Here is a 22,661-nt window from a genome sequence, read left to right as displayed (position 1 = left end):
TCCTTTCTCCTCTTCCCCCTGCCCAGTCCCGCACAGAGTCCCCCAGGGAGACTGGCTCTCTCCCTCTTCATCAACCTCTACCTTTTGCCTCTCTCCAAGCTCATCCATTCCCACAATCTCAACTGTCACAACTATGCAGACGCAACATCAGCCACTAGTCTCTTCTTCCGCAAACAGCCTGGTTTCCTGACATCCAACCTTCTGTGGGGTATGCCAAACACTCATGGAGCACTCAGCTGGTCATTCCAGCAACTTGCACCTAGAACAAACCCCGACAGTGGGCCAGGTAATGCACCCATATGGGTTGGGAGGGTGACAAAGCATCGCACTTAAAATGCACCATGAGAATATCAAGCCGATTGTGCTGAAGGAGGACAGCCAGGCACCTAGGACCCGTTGCTCAGGGTTCGCACAGCAAATAATCCTAAACCACAGGATGGTAGGCCAGGCTGCGACACGCAATCATGAAACGGTGTCCTTGCTCACGCAATAGAAGGAACTAGTGATGGCAACCTGTCATTGGGTGAGAATTATGCACTCATCAAGCACTTAAATCTCCTGTAATGCTCCTTGTACATCGATGGATACCAGAAATTCCTCATTGTTGTTTATACGATTAACCTATTTCCCCCCTCACACACAGCACCTTTGCAGCTTAATGGAAGGCACAGCTTCACTCCATACAGCACACACTCCATACAGGAATTAATCTACTTTTAACTACAAATATTCAAACTGTAGCTTCCCAAATAACACTATCGCCTTAAACACAATCCCCCCTTAGTCCATAGTATTCCTCCTCTGCGCCCATACACACTCGATTTAAACATGCTATGATATATGATATGATATATGATATGATGATATGATATGGCATTTATAACGCGCCTATACAAAAGTGTTTCAAGGCGTGACGAGGCAAGGGAGGTGAAACAGAGGGAAGACAGAGACAACGATCTTACTAGGCCAGGTGATATTGAGATCGCGCAAGTGCAGGGCAGGAGGGAAGGGAAAGTTGCAGGGGGGAGGGGGCAGTGCAGTACATATGATAACAGTAAAATAAATAAAGACCATAAATAAAAGTGGGACCAGCTGGTGGCAAGTGCAAGGGTAAGTGCAGATATCAGGTGGCAGGTGCTGATAGGGGGCTGTAGGGATACAGAAACAGTCCCTAAGTGCAAGGGTTGCCAGGGGGCAGTGCAGGTGGGAACTGGCGGGGAGGGGACCTGGGCCAGAGGTCACATGGATGACTACCAGGGTCTTGGCCCCCCTCGGATAAATATAATGGCTGAAATGCACACACACATTATAGCACCTCCCAAACCTTTCCAAAACATCTGGACCCCGGTCTGTCCCAGGGCATTCAGCCAAAAGCGCGTTGGGACCATAATTATGGTGAAAGGCGCTCTAACAAATGACAAGAATGAATGAATGAGATAAAGTAGAGGAAGTACCTCCAGCAAAGTGCTGGAGGCAGCTCCTTGACTTTAAATCCATACTTGTAGTATGGTGGTGTGGTAAACGTGGTGGTAATCCTATTACTGCCACTGTTTTACTATACTGCCATACTTGTACTATCGAAGTAAGGAACTCTTTACATACATGAAAAGGAAAAATACCTATGCTTCTCTAGTGACCCAATAGATCAGGATTCTGGGGTGGTGGGGAGGGTTGTGCACAGAAAAAATGGCCACATAGCCTTTCCATCTATAAAATTCAAGCGATACAAATGTACACTTTTCACAAATCATTTCTGACATTACATTTACTTTCTTTTTTTTACATTGCGCTTTACGAAAATCTATATGTTCCTATGAAAGACTAGTTGCTGGATTTCTATTCATCGAAGAATAAACTGTGCATGATCATTGACTAGGCACATGAACCCATAAAATAAATGGTACCTGATCGAGCAAATGCCTCACTGATGGTTTTGAAATGTTTCCATTCCCTCTTCTGTCCATAAAGCTTGAATATCTCTTCCGTGGACAAGCTTTCTGTGCCATGACTTGCCCTGTTTCAGTAAGTGAATTTCAGAAATAAATACAAAGAAAAAAAAAACCAGACATGACTTACACAACCAGTTACACAAATTACAAAAAATACCAGGTGGTAGGTTATTGTGCTCAATTTTTAATAGTGGCGCAAAAACCCTATCTGAGAGATTTTTATGGTTTCCTGGTTCCGCTGTAGAAAGAAAAAAAAGCACAGGAATCTAAATGTCCCACTTTCCAGTGACTTGTTTACACCCCAGACCAGTGAGTACCCTTTGTAGGTAAAATATTATCAAAGTCCCATGTGTTTATTTTGCCTGGTGTCATTAATATGTTTGCAGTCCCCAGGGATTGGCAAACTACGTCAGGTGATGTGGTAAGCCATGGTTCTGCACCATTAGGGTCAGGTTGCTAGGAAAGGAAATCAGGGTTGGGGCCTACAGCTGTTCTTTCAAGGCATGGAGGTTGCCTAATGCATTTCTCCATTTCAATTGGTCTTGGGCGGGGAAGGCGGTGGTAATTGGACTGCCCCTCTTTTGACCTGGTGGCAATGGCCAGTCACTGAGCCAGAGTATAACTACTTTCACCTACACACGGCTGTCAAGAGGCAAAAATGGGATGCAGCAGGCTACAACGGAGCTCCGGATGCTCCCCAAGTATGGTTGCCAGTTACAATGGGCGGTATTAAAAACAGGTAGTATTATGGCATCAGTTGGGCAAGTGCGCTTTTGTCATATCTGTAAGGAGGTCCTGGAAATCCCCAACTCTCACTTCTTGCAAGATATCGTTCGCAATGTGAGTATGAACAATTGGGGCTACAGTATTACAAAGCCTAAAGGGCTGTGGCGTGTGGGCGATACAGTTATCTGCAATGCGGATGCAGGCTTTCAGGGCTCTGAAGTTGATGAGCTTCAGGAGCAGCAGGGTCTGGGCACTACAGATGCCAGTCTGTGTCAGTACCAGCTGCAGCGGGAGCCTGACATCTGCACGCCTCAAAGTGCACCACTTCTCAATTTAACCTCTTCCGCTTTGGGGTTCCACAGATCACTAAAGAAACGGGCCAGGTCTGTGATTTAGGACCCAGAGCCCAGTGGTCGGAGCCTCCAAATCCCAACTGTGCCCCAGAGCCCGTGCAAGCATTAACAAGAGGCGCCCAATTCCCACACGATCTCAGGAATGCAGCATGCTCCCACAAGTCCTCCGCCATCTTGTTCATGTCACTTCTCAATAAAAGGCACCGGTCAACTTGGAAGTGGCCCCCAGGTACTCCCTTTGGAACTCCCTTCCACTTCCATTGCAGGCGACCTCTGAACATCTGGCTTTCAGGAAAAAGCTAAAGACGTTTCTTTTTTGTTGATGAACTACGTTGAGTTATGCTTCTTTTTTATGACTGAGGTGTAGACTTTGGATTCGTTTAGTGCCAAGACACCTTCGGGTCGTAGCTGTGCTCAATACATTCTTTTAACATTAACAGGTAGAGGCGGTTCCTGTCATGACTTTCAGACTCCTCCACAATGTTCAACATAGCTAAGTATTCACAGACGGCACAGCTCATCTACTAGATGTAGCCCAAATCCTTGGCACTAAGATATGCGCTATCAGTTACAGATGTGGGATCAGGAGACTCTTAATCACCAGGGCAGCCAGACCTCTCCAACTAGGAAGCCCTGTTGGAAGTCTGCAGGCCATGCCGCTGCATTGGAGACTTTATGGGAACATGGTGGTGGACAGCAAGAGACAGAGTGTTTTGATGTCATGACCGGGATCGGACAATGGGCTGAGGTGCATTCTGGCAATTACTTCAGACATTTGTCACACAGGGCATAAGGATAAAGAAAATCCAGTGACAGAACTCCTTCTTAATAGTTCTTTATTCGGAATTGTCTCCAGAATTTAAATGATAGCAAACTTGGAGAGGTCATCAAAAGAAAACAAAAACATTCTGGTTCTTTGAGGAACGTCAAGGTTTCCCCTCACCTTCCTCTATTAAGTCCAGGATGGCATAATGCAGGAAGGTCTCTGGGATCGATGTTTTAAAAAAAAAAGGGGACTACAGTGGTCTTTTGGGGTATTAGCCTATTTGACCTAAAACAATTGACCTAATGACCAATTTGATGGAATTTTGCATGGGTAATTTCGCCTTCAGGGATATTTGGTCGCATATGTTGTACAATACCAACCCTGGAGAGCGGGGCTTGCAGGGGTGCCCCCCCCCACTCCCCATGATTGATATTTTGCAATTTTGGGGGTGCAGGAGTGTCCCCCGCTTCCTTAAAATTGGAGGCAGGGACAAAAAAAAATTCATGTGCGTTTCAATTGGGCCCGAGCAAATAAATTGCGGCCAGTTTGCCTCGATCAAAAGAAATTCAGTCAAACACACCAAAACCGTGTTTTGGTGCAGTATAAACACTTTGCATCATGACATAACACAACATAACATGTCAACGCCTGAATTTAAAAAGGAGCTGTTACATGTATTACTTCCATACAAACTGATGATAGGGTACCTTTATTTATAAATGTAGAAATATGTGATTATTTCTGTGATTTTTATTCACGGTTATACAAAGAGGAGCTTTCTCCAAGTGATGAAGATCTTAATCAATTCTTTGGGAAGGTAAATATCTCGAAATTATGGATTGAAAAGAAAATTTAAATGGAAACAAAAATTGAAGTCAGTGAGATACATGATGCAATACCAGAACTTAATAGTGGGAAATCGCCAGGGACAGATGGCCTAATTTCTCAATTCTACAAACTTTTTGTGACTCAGTTATTGCCGATCCTGTGTGAAGCATTTAATGATCTTCTGATGTCAGGAACGTTATGTGAATCAATGAAGGAAGCCTTGATAATTGTAATACCTAAACCGGATAAAGATCATAGAAAGTGTGGAAGCTATAGACCTATATCATTGTTGAATGTAGATCTAAATATTTTTAATAAAATATGGTCAAATAAGCAGATTGAATGCGTGGGAGGCTTAATTGATGGATCGCAAGTAGGCTTTACTCCGGGGAGATTTGGATATGACAATATTAGAATGGTACTAGATGTTATATGCGCACACAGTGAGGGGAGATCAGATTCGGTGATAGCTTTTTTTGACGCAGAAAAGGCTTTTGACAGAGTCAATTGGAAGTTTTTAGAGTATACACTAAAGGAAATGGGGTTTGGCCCTGTGTTTATACAAATGGTGGATTGTATACATAAGGATATTTCGGCAAAAGTATTAATTAAGGGGTTAATATCCAAATCCTTTTCGTTGTCAAAATGTACCAGACAAGGATGCCCGCTATCACCGTTTTTGTTTAATTTGGCACTAGAACCTTTGGCGGCATATATTAGACAATGGGCCTCATCAAGAGTTTGGGGGTAACCCTTAAATCTTGCCGTCGCGCTATTACCGCCGGATTTAAGGGTTCGCCAAATCAGGGCTTCGGCGGATTTCTCCCCAGCTCTGAGCTGAGGGGAAATCCGCTGAAAATTCGCGCTATTACTGCCGGCGGGAAATCCGCCAGCGGTAAGACCGCGAAAATTCCCCATTGAGCCCAATGGGGAATGGGGCATTCCCGAATGGGCTCAGTGGGAAATGGGGAATTCCATTACCGCCAAACCCGTGATCCGTTGCTAATAGCACCGGGGGGGTTGGCAGTAGGGCTAATACTGCCGGCGGTAATACCGCCGGCGTTACCACCCAACTCGTGATGAGGCCCAATGAAAGGAAATAAAGGGAATTCAAGTCGGAAGTACTGAGATACAGATCTTAGCTTATGCGGATGATATGACAATTCTTATTTCAAAACCCTGAGATATGTGAATCAATGCTGCAGGAAAAGTTTGAGGAAGTCGGCAGATTGTCAGGACATAAAATAAACTGGAACAAAACTGAAATTTTCCCTCAGTCCAAAGCTTGTGATAAGAATGTGTTAAAATTCTGGAATTGCAAATGGTCTCCAAAAGGAGTAAAGTATTTAGGAATAAATATAATTAGAGATTTAAAGAAAATTGTCCAGTTTAATATTGATAAAATAATAGACAAAATAATAATAAATATTAAGAAATTGGAAAGGCTTAATGTGAATCTATGGGCAAAAATGAATGCAATAAAAATGGTTTTATTACCCAAATTGCCTCTACTGATCTCAAATAGTTTTGCAGAAAATCGATAAAATATTCCAAACCTTTTTATGGGTAGTTGGTAAGAGGCCACGTATTCCAAAGTATATTTTGTTATGTGAAGTTAAAGTGGGAGTATTTGGATATCCGGTTCTTTTAAAATACTATAGAGCATTCTTAATTAAGAAAGGTTCACATTATGGCCAACATTTCCCTTGGAGCCCCCAACCCATGAATGTATAAGAGCCATGATAACCACCGGGAGACAAAGGAAAGGGGTCTCAATGTTATACACTTTGGTACAGTCGCACTCCAATTCATGCAACACCATTAAGGAGGTTTGGGAACGAGACTTGGGCATTGAAATAAATGAAACTTTGTGGCTGCGATGTTGTCAATTCACTAGAACTGTGTCCATGAACTCAGTGCTACGACTGATTCAATTTAAGATATTGAATCATCTCCACTATACCACGGCTAAGTTAGCCAAATTCGTAGGTGGCTGCATGGGAAAATGACTAAAATGTGATACACCGAACGCAGATGCATACCACATGTACTGGGCGTGCCCTTTGGTGATGGAATTCTGGGGGGAAGTTGCAGAACTCCTAGAGGAAATCACGGCAATCCCTGCATCCCTGTGCCCATTGAAATACCTGTTGGGGGACATTGGCAAGGTGGCAGAGACCACTAGGCGACTGTTTAACATCTCATGTGTTATTGCGAAACGCTGTATCTTGAAATGCTGGAAGTCCGCAGGTAGACCTAGTCGAGTTGACTTCCTTGAAGACCTGTCAATGGTGAATGAAAGTGAGGAACAATTTGTATTAACCGTACCACCAACCTGTCGACTTAAAGACATTTGGACCCCATTCCGATTCTATTTATGTAATTTGTTACCAGATGAAGACACTACATCCCCGATATCACCATAATCTGCTATGTTTACTGTTAAATATGCAAAAATATATCACAACTGTATTTGATGTACTTGTGCGATGTCTATGGCGCGGATCTGCTCCGATGTAACTCTATGAAAAAAAATAAGTAAAAAGAAAGGTTCACATTACTTTGATAATGATGATATAAAGGGTCCAATTTGGTTACAGATAGAGACAGAGGTTTATAAACCTTATACCATGGATAGTCTCCATACGATGGAAAAATTGTCAGGGAAAAGAATGAAATTACAACCGGAAGTGGCGACTAAGAAGGCATTAACAGTATGGTTTAAGTAAAATTGTCAATATTTTGGGTTTAATTATGATGCATCATTATGGCATAATCAGGCATTGCAGTTGCATAATAGATGTTTGCACTAGCAAAGGTGGATTAAAAAGGGTATAGTAAGAGTAAGGGATGTATTAGAGAAAGGTAGGATACTAAGTTTTGTTGAATTACAGGTTACGTTTGGTATGGACAGAAGAGAGATGATCCAATTTGTGGAATTTAATTTGTTGATAAGTCATACAATAAGAATATTGGATAGAGAATTGGAGGAAAGGCCGGAGATCTGTAAACTGCTTGCCGGGCGAGAACATAGCATACGTAATAAAATGCGCTTCATGACTATGGGGTTAGATTATGTGGCATCATTGACAAAGCTGAAGGATATTTGGTCGAAAGACATAAACATGATGATATCGGATAAAGAATGGAATGATCTCCTTAGGTTTGGTGCTAATTTGGGTATGGATATGTGTTTATGCTTGATAAGACAAAAGGTTGTTGGAAAGATTTATTGGACCCCAGTGAAAACGTATAAGTTAAAATGGAGGACTGATTAAGGATGTTGGAGTTGTTTTAAGGACAAGGGAACCCTACTACATCTACTTTGGAACTGCCCGAGAGTACAGGGTTTTTGGAAAGAGGTTTTAGACAGAATAGACAGGATTTTCAACATAACTATTCATAGGTCGGCTGCTAATGTGATACTACTAATGCATAGAGGGAGATGCTTAACCACAAAAAATACAATACTTGGATTGATAAGTCTATGATAGTAGCAGTTAAGCTGATTCGTAGAGTCTGAAAGACCAGTAAAAAGCCCATTGTGGAAGATTGGTTGGTAGAATTGCAAATACTGTCAAAATATGAGAAGATATCCTTGGTTGATAAAGGTAGAAAGGACATATATCTTTCATTGTGGAGTCCTTTCAACACTCTATATGAGTGAATGAGGAGTGTTATCTGTTGTGTGTATATATGAACTACTGTGTTTCTTTCTTCTTTTCTCACATGGGATTCGATATGAGCTACTACTGTAGATTTAGTGGTTTAATATTGAGTTATAAACTTAAGATAGATAGTAATGTTTTTATGATTGTACAGGATTTTTATATTGTGTAAGGTCATAGTTAAGATATGTTAATATAACCCATGTGTATCGGAAATGTATTTTGTTGCAAAACCTAATAAATATTTGATATATATATATATATATATATATATATATATATATTTACAAATGTCATGAAATGCGTGTTCTGCTGAAATGAAGACTTCATTTAATATGAAATTGATATAAGTAATTTATAAAGCGCCTGTACACAATTGTTTCTAGGCGCGAAAAGACAAGGGAGGGAAGACAGAGGGAGTAAAAGACAAATGATCTTACTACGCCTTGTGTCATTCAGATCGTGCGAAAATGAGAAGTGCAAGGGGAAAGGGAGGTGGAAGTGCAAGGGAGAGGGGAGGGGAAAGCAGGGCAGCAATGCTCTGGGTAGTGCAAAATCACGTACAAGTGAGCCTAATTACCTCTCTCTGTATCTGCTTCTGTTGAGCCTGCAGTATTTTGCACTTGTGTTCCTGACTTACATTAGTCTAAAAACTTTTACCATAAAATGCCAAAAGTTCATCAATACTTTTAAAACAAAGTTTATTCATACGTTACTTTCACATTACGCAAGAGATGGTACAATAACAACGACACTTTACCGCAAACCAGCAGATAAGAATACACTATTACAATGTTCCAGTTTCCATCCACAAGCCCTCAAAGAAAATGTACCATTCGGACAGTTTTTAAGAATAAGAAGGAACTGCTCCTCCCTGCCCGAATTTGTCTCTCATGGAAAAGACCTGGAGGACCGTCTGAGAAACAGGGGGTACCCAGGAGCGATCATCAGAAAAGCACGAAAAACGGCACAGAATCGCAGTAGAACAGATTGCTTTACAAAACAGAAATAAACAGAGCAACAAGACAAGATCACGTGTGTAACGACCTTCTCACCAGTAAGCAACGCACAGAGAAAGACAATTCTGTCTAACTGGCATTTACTACAAACAGATTCTTTTGCACCAACAAGACCAAGATTCGCTTTCAAAAGAAGAAAAAACAATCTGGAACACCTAGTGCACACGTACCCTACAGAAAAACCACAAGCATCTGTCCAAACCACACTGTGGCATCTTCCACCGGTGGTAGGCCACTACCGTTGTGGTAAGTGCTCGGTCTGTCACCTCACACAAGACCAAAAGGAAGCATCCCTAAACAGCACTATATGGAAATTTAAGACTTTTTCTAATTGCTTGACCAAATGGAGCATATACATGATCCGATGCTCGTGTAACTTGTTATACATAGGAAAGAGCAAACTCGAGGTAAGACAAAGAATATGCGAACATAGGTCCTGCCTGAAAAACAAATTAGTGGATAAACCCATGGTGGCCCATTTAGAGAAAAAACAACATAAACATACATAACTGAGATGGTGTGTCATTCAAACCATAGAAGCCAAAGCGAGAGGGGCAGAAAGAGATCTAGCACTAAGAAAATTAGAGCAGAAATGGATGCACCGCTTAGATACTGTAAACAAACGGATTAAACGTGGCCATAGAGTGGAATCTGTTCTTTTAATCAATTCTCTGAATCCCAGATGTGTCAAATGTTTCTCCATGTATGTAAGACTCTCCAAACAAAAGCAACTAAGAATGTCAATGCAGGCAAATGTATCCAATCTATATGTCCAGATCTGTGATGGTTACAACTCTGCTCGTGTCAATCTATAGTCCTATCTATACTAATTATGGGCCGGATGGTCTGGTGTATTGATGTACTGATGCACTGATTTTTTCACTGTGTACTCGCACTGTGATCCTTTTGTGCCGATTTGTGCGGCTAGTAGGAGTTATGGGAGCAGCCCCTCTTGTACTACAAGCGTGCCGGCATGCCAGCTATAGCGTTATGCTTCTGCCCACACTCTGACTAGACTCTTCAGTCCTAAAGGTCACTACCAGCAAGACTGCCATGCCCCGTGCCTCAGGCACCAAGAATTAGAAGACTGTTAGCCCATAGAAATACCAGTGACCGTATCCTTCACGGCGCGGTGTCATATTGCATACCCTGAGTAGTCCAGTAACATAAAGGCAAGGGGTCTGGAAGTATTTCGTCATGGGCAGTGTGCAATACCTATTTTCAGTATGTACATGCTCTAGGCAGAGACACTACACCCTGGATGTAAGAAAGAGACACTGCTCTTTAGCGCAAGCGCCCCCGAGCCCAGGACGCGTATTTGCGCGCCAAGCGAGCTTTATTCAAGCCTATGCGCATGCGCGTAGCTACAGACTCTGCCAGACCTACGGCGATCTGCAGCTACGCGCATCGACAAGGTAAGCAGGCTACTAGCGCTGTAGCCCCAAGCCCACCCGGCACGGCTCGCCGCTCCATAAACTATAAGAGAGCATGCAAGCACTCCCCCAAGAGAAAAGTGATTCCTCTGTCACGCCGTGGTCCCAAGTGTACCTCTACACAGCACGGCCCCCCCCACTCATAGAGAGCACGTAACTTCGATTCCCCCCGCATCACAAGATAAGATGAGGATATTTTATACCCAATCACTCACACTTATGAGGAGATGAGAAAAAAAAAGTTTCTCACTTGATCACTCACACTGAGTACACTGACTAATACAGTAGAGACTATCGCACCTGCCCAACAGCATGTGAGGGCTGATAATAACCACAGTCATCAAGGGTGGGAGAGACACGACGGATAGTGCCCCTGCCCGCCCATCACAATGATAAAACCTTTTCTAGAGTTAGTTAACTCAACCTAAAATAGATAATTACAATCTTCTCCACAGTTATTTAACTGGAGCCCGGATCTAACTACGTCCAGATCGATTTATACCAAGCGCACAGAAGGCGCTCGCAGCAAGAAGCCCCCTGTGGCTTCACCAAACCTGGGACACTGCAAACTGCTGGCTCATGTAGGATACTACCCAGCACCCTATCAGGCACCTCTAGTCCCTGTAGAGACACCTCTTGTTTTTAATAACACGTTTTTTACCTTTAGATGGCCCACATCAGTGAATAAGCGGTGACACCATCAAGCCCACTAGAACTGTCCTGAAGACGGCATCAGAACACCAGCAACCATTTCTGTGCCAGAAACACCAATTAGTGTCGACTAGATAGATGTTAGGTCACTCTGACCACATTCTCAGTCACCAATATGTACTAACTCACATTACAAAGTAACTGAATGTACAACTGTCGGTATGAAATCAATTTGTAAGACCTCAGGGAAAGGAAAAAGGTCATGTTAATTTTAGCTATGTTTTGTTAGGCTAAATTGTTCGTTTTTGAAAGTTCATGATATAAATAAAATGTGTATATATGCCACATGTAGCCTGGGTGTTCTCTAGTATACAGACCACAAGTAGTGATCTGTCACTAGTGTGCTGGATCCTTTCACGGCCAGTGTCCGCAAGGTGGGGTAGCCTAAGTCCCTGTTCTCTATTGTGTTATACCCCCTCATGACTTAGGCCCCCCCGAAACAAAAAAGAGGGCAACTTACCCCCTCCCTATATAGTAAACATCTTAGGACAACCGTACGGTTGGTGGGTCCCACTAACGCATACAATTTACCTATGGAGAATGTCAACGTGGTGTCATTTTCCGACGATCAATATCGTCTATGTTTAGACAAACCATCGCTGCTGGGACAAACGCCACCGACAGCAGCCGAGGCAACTAACAATTCCTCATCAGAATTAGAAAAAGAAACTAGTACATACGGAGTCCCATGGGCTCCTTATGCTAGAATACCTGAAAGCAGGGGTGATCCCAGAAGGCCTACAGGTAAAAAACATACCAAAGGTGTTTATCGACAACCCCAGATTCCAAGCAAAATTCAGCGGAGTCGGCAACAAATGCTCGAGAGATTGGGTCCTCCTGATAATAGAAACATCGGAGGAAGAAAGCAAGCAACAAACAGAGGATCTCAAGAAACTGGAAGACAAGATAAAAACAGATTCAGTGATTCCGGACATCAAAAAACAGCTGGAACAAATAGAGGAAGAAATAAAAAAAATCAAGGAGTTCACACTGGATAAAAAAATCTGGAAACTTAAGAAAGACATACAGAACTACAGAGAGGAGTGCACATACCCCTATCTGGTCCCGGGGTTCTACCAACAACACAATAGTGGAAATAACAACCGATCGGGTGGAAGACCACCAAGAGAATTCATATCCTTCTCAAATTCGTTAAACAGCAGTGGGTCAGGGTCACCACCGAGAGGCCCAGGGACATCTAAACCGCGAGGACAAAAGCAATTTTTTCAAGGACGAGGCAAACAGGGCAGACCAAGGCAACAGGGCTACCACGGGATGCGCACACGACAGTGGGTCCCCCCACCCCAACAGAACTGGTGATTCCCATTTTCAATTTGAGTGAGTACCGCATGACACCGGCAGATACCGAAGTCCTCAGCAAAGGATTAAGCTACGTCCCGAAAAGCAAAGCGGATCGTTTCACCACCGAAGTAGAAATTAGGAATCTTTTTCGCCTTATCCGACTTCGGTATTTTTTCTGAGATGCCACACAAGAAAAGGACATAGATCCGACCACAACAAGCCTAAAACCAAAATCTACTTTTACGCCCCTAACATCAATGATATGCCCAGAAATCCAAGCCTTTGAAAACAGGATCCTGAGAGAAGTGGACAACATTTTCAAAACAAAAAACCACTACAGAGATAATCTAACAAGTCCAGAAAGAAAAGCCTTGAAAAACCTGGAAATGAACGAGCTATTCTTGGTTAAACCGGCAGACAAGGGAGGCGGTATAGTCCTCTGGGGTACACAACTCTATGAGGAAGAAATCCAAAAACAACTCAGTGACGTCCGTTTTTACAAAAAACTGGACAACAATCCTACACCTCGCATAGCGGAAGAGATCAAAAGCCTTATGCTCTATGCTACAACGCAAGGATGGATCGATAATACCAGCCTTCTACTGTATTCCTAAGATCCATAAGAAGAATACCAAACCACCAGGGAGACCCATTGTTTCGGCCATAGGGTCCATCCTTGAACCCCTGTCCGTATACACGGATGCCTTTCTGCGACCATGCGTAAGAAAAATGAAATCTTTCATCCAAGACACCACAGCCATGATCCACCACCTCAGCAACATCCCCACCTCACAACAAGACATACTGGTGGCTTTCAACGTCAAAGCTTTATACACTAGCATACCCCAAAGGGAGTGCATCAACGTCCTCAAAGAATATCTAGACAAACGCACAGACGTCTACACACCGACCTCATTCATTCAAGAGTGTATCCGCCTGGCCCTGACGGAAAATTATTTTCTATACATAGGACAATTTTTCCAGCAGATAAGAGGAACCAGCATGGGCTCAACTTTTGCGCCAGACATCGCAAATCTGTATATGGACAACCTAGAAAACTCATTTATATACAACAATGTGAACCAGTAGAGGCACAAACTAGTCGGATGGGTGAGCTACATTGACGACATCTTTACACTATGGAAAGACAACTTGGATGAACTACAACAGTTTCACACATGGCTCAACACTGTGGACCCGTGCATCAAATTTACCATGCACCACGATAATAACAATTTGGCCTTCCTGGACCTTAATATCCTCAGAGCAACAGATGGTACAATAACAACGACACTATACCGCAAACCAACAGATAAGAATACACTACTACAATTTTCCAGTTTCCATCCACAAGCCCTCAAAGAAAGTTTACCATTCGGACAGTTTTTAAGAATAAGAAGGAACTGCTCCTCCCTGCCCGAATTTGACTCTCATGGAAAAGACCTGGAGGACCGTCTGAGAAACAGGGGGTACCCAGGGGCGATCACCAGGAAAGCACGAAAAACGGCACGGAATCGCAGTAGAACAGATTGCTTGAAACAAACAGAGCAACAAGACAAGATCATGTGCGTAACGACCTTCTCACCAGTAAGCAACGCACTGAGAAAGACAATTCTGTCTAACTGGCATTTACTACAAACAGATTCTTTTGCACCAACAAGACCAAGATTCGCTTTCAAAAGAAGTAAAAACAATCAGGAACACCTAGTGCACACGTACCCTACAGAAAAACCACAAGCATCTGTCCAAACCACACTGTGGCATCTTCCACCGGTGGTAGGCCACTGCCGTTGTGGCAAGTGCTCAGTCTGTCACCTCACACAAGACCAAAAGGAAGTATCCCTAAACAGCACTATATGGAAATTTAAGACTTTTTCTAATTGCTTGACCAAATGGAGCATATACATGATCTGATGCCCGTGTAACTTGTTATACATAGGAAAGAGCAAACTTGAGGTAAGACAAAGAATATGCGAACATAGGTCCTGCCTGAAAAACAAATTAATGGATAAACCCATGGTGGCCCATTTCGAGAAAAAACAACATAAACATACAGAACTGAGATGGTGTGTCATTCAAACCATAGTAGCCAAAGCGAGAGGGGGAGACAGAGATCTAGCACTAGGAAAATTAGAGCAGAAATGGATACACCGCTTAGATACTGTAAAACACGGATTAAACGTGGCCATAGAGTTGAATCTGTTATTTTAATCAATTCTCCGAATCCCAGATGTGTCAAATGTTTCTCCATGTATGTAAGACTCTCCAAACAAAAGCAACTAAGAATGTCAATGCAGGCAAATGTATCCAATCTATATGTCCAGATCTGTGATGGTTACAACTCTGCTCGTGTCAATCTATAGTCCTATCTATACTAATTATGGGCTGGATGGTCTGGTGTATTGATGTACTGATGCACTGATTTTTTCACTATGCACTCGCACTGTGATCCTTTTGTGCCGATTTGTGCGGCTAGTAGCAGTTATGGGAGCAGCCCCTCTTGTACTACAAGCGTGCCAGCATGCCAGCTATAGCGTTATGCTTCTGCCCACACTCTGACTAGACTCTTCAGTCCTAAAGGTCACTACCAGCAAGACTGCCATGCCCCGTGCCCCAGGCACCAAGAATTAGAAGACTGTTAGCCCGTAGAAATACCAGCGACCGTATCCTTCACGGCGCGGTGTCATATTGCATACCCCGAGTAGTCCAGTAACATAAAGGCAAGGGGTCTGGACGTACTTCGTCATGGGCAGTGTGCAATACCTATTTTTCAGTATGCACATGCTCTAGGCAGAGACACTATACCCTGGATGTAAGAAAGAGACACTGCTCTTTAGCGCAAGCGCCCCCGAGCCCAGGACGCATATTCAACATAAAGGCAAGGGGTCTGGACGTACTTCGTCATGAGCAGTGTGCAATACCTATTTTTCAGTATGCACATGCTCTAGGCAGAGACACTATACCCTGGATGTAAGAAAGAGACACTGCTCTTTACCGCAAGCGCCCCCGAGCCCAGGACGCGTATTCACGCGCCAAGCGAGCTTTATCAAGCCTCTGCGCATGCGCGTAGCTACAGACTCTGCCAGACCTACGGCGATCTGCAGCTACGCGCATCGACAAGGTAAGCAGGCTACTAGCGCTGTAGCCCCAAGCCCACCCGGCACGGCTCGCCGCTCCATAAACTATAAGAGAGCATGCAAGCACTCCCCCAAGAGACAAGTGATTCCTCTGTCACGCCGTGGTCCCAAGTGTACCTCTACACAGCACGGCCCCCCCCACTCATAGAGAGCACGTAACTTCGATTCCCCCCGCATCACAAGATAAGATGAGTATATTTTATACCCAATCATTCACACTTATGAGGAGATGAGAAAACATGTTTTTGTTTCTCACTTGATCACTCACACTGAGTACACTGACTAATACAGTAGAGACTATCGCACCTGCCCAACAGCATGTGAGGGCTGATAATAATCACAGTCATGAAGGGTGGGAGAGACACGACGGATAGTGCCCCTGCCCGCCCATCACAATGATAAAACCTTATCTAGAGTTAGTTAACTAAACCTAAAATAGATAATTACAATCTTCTCCACCGTTATTTAACTGGAGCCCGGATCTAACTACGTCCAGATCGATTTATACCAAGCGCACAGAAGGCACTCGCAGCAAGAAGCCCCCTGTGGCTTCACCAAACCTGGGACACTGCAAACTGCTGGCACATGCTGTGCATCTAGTCCAACGTCTAGTGGTAATTGTGGAGTATTGTATCTTTCTTTCGACGATTGAAAGAGGACGTCGACATGGGCGTGACTGTAACACTATCCCTAACGTGACATGTAGTGTACCCAAAATACCTCACGCGTCGAGGTTCCTCCGATTGTGTTTTTTCTGCCGTGAGGGAGCCCTATAGTCAGCGTGAGGGAGTACAGAAGAGTGAAGGTGTAAGATGTCGATGTTCCTTCGACTCCATGAGGGGAGGAAGTGTGGGTGCATGTGAATCCAAGCAGATACAATCATCAGAAATTCTATTACGGTGAGAAATGCATGTCTTCTGATGCTTGTGCATCTGGTTAGAATCACATTCTGTGCATAGACTAACGAGCAGTACACACAGTGGTGGTGGGATGTGTGAAGGAACAGTAGCAAAGAGATGACTTAGCACTGCTTGTCCCACCTGAAAATCAGACCTAGAGTGTGTATCTAGGCATAAGTGTTGTGTAAAAGTGTGTACAGAACTCCAGGTTGCTGCTTTACAAGAGGACTCAAGAGGAACATTTGCAATGAATGCTATGGTAGCCCACGTGCCCCGAGTAGAGTGTGCTCTAGGAATGAAGGGCAGATCTCTCTTGGCAATAGTGTAGCACAGTGTGATGCAGTTTTCGATCCACTTTGAAATAGCTGATTTAGAGACATGGTCCCCTTCTCTACCAGCTGCCACTGAATCGAAAAACTGGTCTGTCTTTCTTAGTGGTTTTGTCTTTTTCAGATAATAGATAACCACTCTCCTCACATCTGGTGTGTAGAGGCTTCTTTCTGCCACGTTAGTGGGGTTTTGGAAAAAGGTGGTTATTTGTATGGAATGGTTATGGAACTTTGAAATACATTTGGGCGCAAATCGTGGGTGAGTGTGCAGGACCGCCTTATCTTTGTGAATCGTGGCGAATGGGTCCTGAACTGAAAGGGCCTGCAGTTCACTAACTCTCCTTTTCGATGTGATCGCCACCAGGAAGGCGCTCTTGTAGGTGAGTGATTTAAGGCTAGCCTTGTGCATTGGTTCAAAGGGAGGCCCCATTAATCTGTTAAGTACAATGTTCAGGTCCCCCCTGAGAGCTGGGTTGGAAATCGGGGGATGAAGCCTTTTTACCCCTTCCATAAAAGCTTTAATTACTGGAATTTTTCACCACAAAACTTTATTCTGGGACATGGTGTATGCTGAAATCGCAGCTAAGTGGACCTTTAGGGGATTGAAAATCAAACCTGAATCTAACAGGTGGGTTGGGTACAGGACAATATGTGTTGGTGTGCATTCAATAGGATTGATGCCTTTGCCATTACACCAGATGACAAAGCGTTTCCATACTTTACTGGAGTAGCAATGCCTGGTGTTAGGTTTCCGTGCTTCCATGAGTATGTCCATGCATCTTTGAAGGAGTTGGAGGTGCCCGAACTCTATGTCATCAGGAGCCAGGCTGTTAAATTGAGAGTTTGAGAGCATGGATGTACTGTTTCCCCCTGGTCTTGCGACAGCATGTTGTAAGGGCATGGCAGCTTCCTGGGATGGGAGACTGACATTGCCATGAGATGGGAGAACTAAGGTTGGCGGGCCCACATCAGGGCCACCAGAATCATCCTGACTGGCTCTTTGTGCATCTTGTGCACTATCCTGTTGAGCAGGCGAATCGGGGGAAAAGTGTAGACAAATTTCCCTTACCATGTTATCCAGAGACCGTTCCCCCTAGAGCGGTTCTGAGGGTACCAGGAGGCATAATCTGGGCATTGTGCGTTCTCCAGTGTTGCAAACAAGTCGATCTCTGGAAAGCCCCTGTCTGCAAAGACGTTGAGTACAATGTCCTCATGTAGTTGCCACTCGTGCTCTACGGTAAGGGGGAAGTCTCTGCTAAGTACATCCACCAGAAGATTGAGTTCCCCTGGAACGTGTTGTGACAGGAGGAACATCTTGTGTTTGAGAGCCTATTTCCATTTGTTCTGGCAGAGTCCTAGAGAGTGAGTGCCCCCTTGTTTGTTTGAGTCATGGCCGTAGTACTGTGCGCGAGGGCTAGAACTGTTTTCCCCTGGAGGTGAGTTTGGAAAGCCTTCAGGGCCTTGAACACTGCTAGCAGTTCCAACAAGTTTATGTGGTTGGATGCTACTGCTGGCGACCACACGCTGTGCACTTTCTGATGAAGAAGGTGAGCCTCCCACCCCATCAGAGATGCGTCTGTGGTGAGAGTGGCTTCTACTGCAGTGGTGGTGAAGGTCTTCCCTTGCAGGAGGTTTTCCCTTGTCCACCACTGCAGAGACTGAACGAGGGCTGCTGAGACGACCACTAGATCGTCCAATTGTCCGCTGGCCTTACACTATTGGCTCGAGAGCCACTCTTGCATAGGGCGCATGCGCAGACGTGCATGTGGAAATAGGTAGATGCAGGAGGCCATCACCCTCCTGAATCGCTTTGCGTACGGTCACCTCGTGACTGGCTACACAGTGAGGGATCTGGAACAGCATGTTTTGAACCCTCTCGTTGGAGGGAAAGATGAGGCCGTCTTTGGTCTGAATTAGAGTCCCCAAAAACTGTTTGACTTGGCTGGGGTCTAGGCTGGACTTTTTCTCGTTGATCGAGAACCCTAGGCTGAAGAGGAGATTGAATGTCTTCTGGGTATTTGTTAGGCATGTTCCATACGAATCCCCTGTTATTAGCCAGTTTTCGAGGTAAAATAGACTGGGATGGACTGCCTGCACAGGTGAGCAGCTACTACCGCCAATACCTTCGTTAACACCCATGGAACTGAGGCAATGCAGAAGGGAAGAACCTTGAACTGATAGTGGGTTTCCTCTATCATGAACCTTAGGTACTTTATGTGCGCTGGCAACATTGAAATATCAAAGTATGCATCTTTCATATCCAATGTGGCTATGTAGTGGCTATGTAATTCCCCTGCAGCAGCATGGGATAACCTACTGCAGTGTTGTCAAAATAAAAGTTGCGGTTTGACATACTTGCTCGCTGGGCGCAAGTCTAATACAGGGCGCATGGTGAGATCCTTTTTGCGTACAAGGAAGTACACTGAATAAATACCCTTGTTTACCTGGTGAATGGGGATGACTTCTACAGCGCCCTTTTCCAGAAGGATCTGCACCTCTTCCAGCCGGATTTGCAGTTGTGCAGGCGGTAGGCGCCTGCTCTCTCGTGGGTGGTATCGAGGTGGACGGTGAAACCCGATGCAGCAACTGTGGGTGATGGTCTTTAACACCCACTGGTCTGATGTGATACCCTCCCATGCGTGAATGAATGATGACATTCGTCCCCTGACCTGGGAGGCATGGGAGTGGACCTGAACCGGCGAGTCATTTTGCGGTGGAGGCCGGGGAGCATCTTGGAGTAGAGTTCCTGCCTCTACCCTTGCCTCTACGTTGACCTCTCTGCTGATAATGGCCGTTTCCAGATGAGCCTTGGGCGGAGGACCATGGGGTACTTTCAGAGCCATATTGACCATGGGGAGACTGGGAGAAAGATTGACCACAAAAGGAACGGCAAGAAATGGAGCCTCCTAGCTGGTTGAAGGGCTTGGCCGTGATTTGGCTGAGTGACTTCAGTATCTCATGCTCTTTCTTAGCAGTCTCCAGGGCGTCATTGACAGCCTTGCCAAATAAGTTGGAGTCTTCGACAGGTTTGTTAATCAGGGAGGCCTTAGTCTCTGGTTTGAAGCCTGGTTTTTCAGCCAGGTGTGTCTTTTAAGAAGAGTCCCCTGGGCTAGAGTACGTCCAGCAGTCTCAGCAGCGTCTAGAGTGTTCTTTAATATATTATGGGTCACCTTCCTGCCCTCAGTCACGATCACCAGCAGGAGTGATCGCGTGGGACCTCTTGAAGGCCTTCCTGTAGCAGGCCCCATTGTACGTTGCTGTAACTAGTGAGGAGAGTTGTATTGTTAGCTATTCTGGTAGAATAGACCGCAGAAGTAGTAATATGCTTCCCTACGGCATATCATTTTTTGCAATCTTTATCTGGGGGAGCTTCTGCTGTGGATAGTGGAACCCCTGCCTTTTTTCTAGTGGTTGTAACAACCAGGGAGTCTGGTGTGGCATGACCTTGTATATACATAGGGTCAGATGGAGCGGGCGGAACAATTTTTCAACCTGAGGGTTGACTGCCCTTGTGAGGGAGGACGACAATAAAGAAGGAGCCAGGCGTTTATTTATCAAATTAAGCAGCGGAATAGCCTGACTAGTGGGAGGCTTCTCCTTGAGAATATGTTCAACAAAGTAACCATCAGGGGTTGTCTCCTGTGTAGCGACCTCAAAATGATCTGTGGCTCTTTTTAGGATGGCATTAAATAGCATTTGCTCTTCCACAGGCGATGACTGTCTTTGTTGAGGGGAAGAAGGTGGGTCTATACAAATATGTGTGGGTGAAAGCCAAGGCCCCTGATCTGCTGACTGATCCTGCTCCCAGTCCTGATCTTGGTCAGCTATGTCCTGATCAAAAGGATTGTCCTCGTATGTATCCTCCTGTTCTGAGTAATCAAAGGCCTCCTCTTGGTGGACTTGTGTAGGAATGGGAAGCTTTTGCACATTCTGTGGAATGGGGCCGGAGTCTTCCTCCCTAGGTCTCTTGGGAGTAATATATTTATCCGAGAAATATATAAATTGGGCCATCTTGTCCATATAATTCTCAAATCTCTGCCTGGTCCATAGGGAAGATGCAGAGGGGTCTGGAGGTGGAAAAGGCTGCTCAGAAGGGGTAGATTTTCCTGACAAAGCCCTTGAGAGGGGCTGGGGAGCTTCAGAATACTCCTCTCGATGGGAGGGGGTGCCCCTTTGTTCTCATGCTGCCAAAATAATAGCTGTGAGACTCTTGTGTATTTCCGGTAGCTGAATATTAGGTTTCGACGCACCTTGCCACGCTACCGCGGTTGACGACTCTACCGAAGCCTTCGGTGCTTGCGTGCCTTTGTACGGCGTGTCAGAGACTGTTTTTTGGGGGGGAGAACGCCCTCGTGAGAAGAAAGCCCAGTCTCATGCCGAGAAGACGATTGTGCTGAGGGTGCCGAACATTGAGTTCGGAAGACACCATCGAAGATTTCGGCGTGCCTGTTGGCGTTACACACTTCCTCAACGTGTCCATCGAGGAGGCCTTAAGGGTTGTGTGTTTGGGCTTAGGTGGTGCATGTGTGCCATTGTTGCCGGGTGTGAACTCTGCATAACAGAGTCGGTGGCCTGCCTGTCGGGGCCGGGCATCTGGGAACCGCTGGAGTCCCTGTCTTCCGAAGTGACGGCGCCAATGGGGGAATAACTTTCGGCCTGCATTGCGTAAGCCGCCCACTGTTATATCCGCCTGTCCTTTACCGTCTTGGGACAAAAGACCTGGCAGGATTTATGAGAACGCTCATCGTGGTCTCGAGGTAGACACCGATTGTAATGGCGATGGGTGTCCTTTCAAGGGAATTTGCTGTTACACGACGGACAAAATTTAAAGGGCATCCACTCCATAGCAGAGGTAGACAGCAGTCAGACTAAATAGGGAAAGAGAAGGGAAAAGGAAATGCATTATTGAAAAAGAATAAACTCAGCAACCCACTCTCCCTACTGTAAGGGCCTGGCCGGAAGGCCAAGGCCACACGGTCGACAGATGTCTTATCAGTACACCAGTCGCCGAGCAGTAGTGGATGTCTTCGGCGGCATGAAGTCCATGAAGCAGTCATCGAAAAGATGTAGTCAGGAGACTAGACGACTGTAGGTCATGGGAAAATGTAACAATATTGAGCAATATCAACTCTTGCGAGCTCCGCATAAGGCGACCAACAATCTGGGGGACCTCGACGAGTGAGGGATTTTGGGTACAAAACACATCACGTTAGGGATAGTGTTACAATCACGCCCATGTCGACGTCCCCTTTCGATCTTCGAAAGAAAGATGCAATACTCTGCGATTACCACTAAATGTTGGACTATATGCACAGCATGTGATTTTAAGCAGATTCACAAGCATCCGAAATGTATTTATTGCTGTTTTATAAGGTTCTAACCACCATCACAATCGCTTCATAGCGCCCCAACTGGAAAGTTGGGGAAGTGGTAAGAGGAAGGGTGGGACAAAGGCATCTCAGCATTCAGAATCTCAGAACATTTGAGATCAGTTAAGTGCAAGTGAAGGAAAGCAAGAGAGGTATTGATATATGCAAGAAG

At 44.9% G+C, this 22,661-nt stretch overlaps 1 protein-coding gene and 1 long non-coding RNA gene across 2 annotated transcripts in view; one reads left to right on the top strand and one right to left on the bottom strand.

Moving 5' to 3' along the window:
- Nucleotides 1-22,661, bottom strand: part of NT5DC1 (5'-nucleotidase domain containing 1) — a 1,710,051-nt gene that overhangs the window by 1,547,969 nt on the left and 139,421 nt on the right. Inside the window, exon 4 of the mRNA XM_069607866.1 lies at nt 1,905-2,014. Coding sequence (XP_069463967.1) covers nt 1,905-2,014 — 110 coding nt within the window. The remainder of the gene's footprint in view (nt 1-1,904; nt 2,015-22,661) is intronic.
- The window catches only part of LOC138467679 (uncharacterized), a 151,973-nt gene that overhangs the window by 24,032 nt on the left and 105,280 nt on the right, over nt 1-22,661 (top strand). The window lies entirely within an intron of this gene.

The sequence above is a fragment of the Ambystoma mexicanum genome, chromosome 4q (assembly GCF_040938575.1).
Source record: "Ambystoma mexicanum isolate Mex_15411 chromosome 4q, UKY_AmexF1_1, whole genome shotgun sequence".
NCBI lineage: Eukaryota > Metazoa > Chordata > Amphibia > Caudata > Ambystomatidae > Ambystoma > Ambystoma mexicanum.
This window is presented reverse-complemented; position numbering and strand designations above follow the sequence as displayed.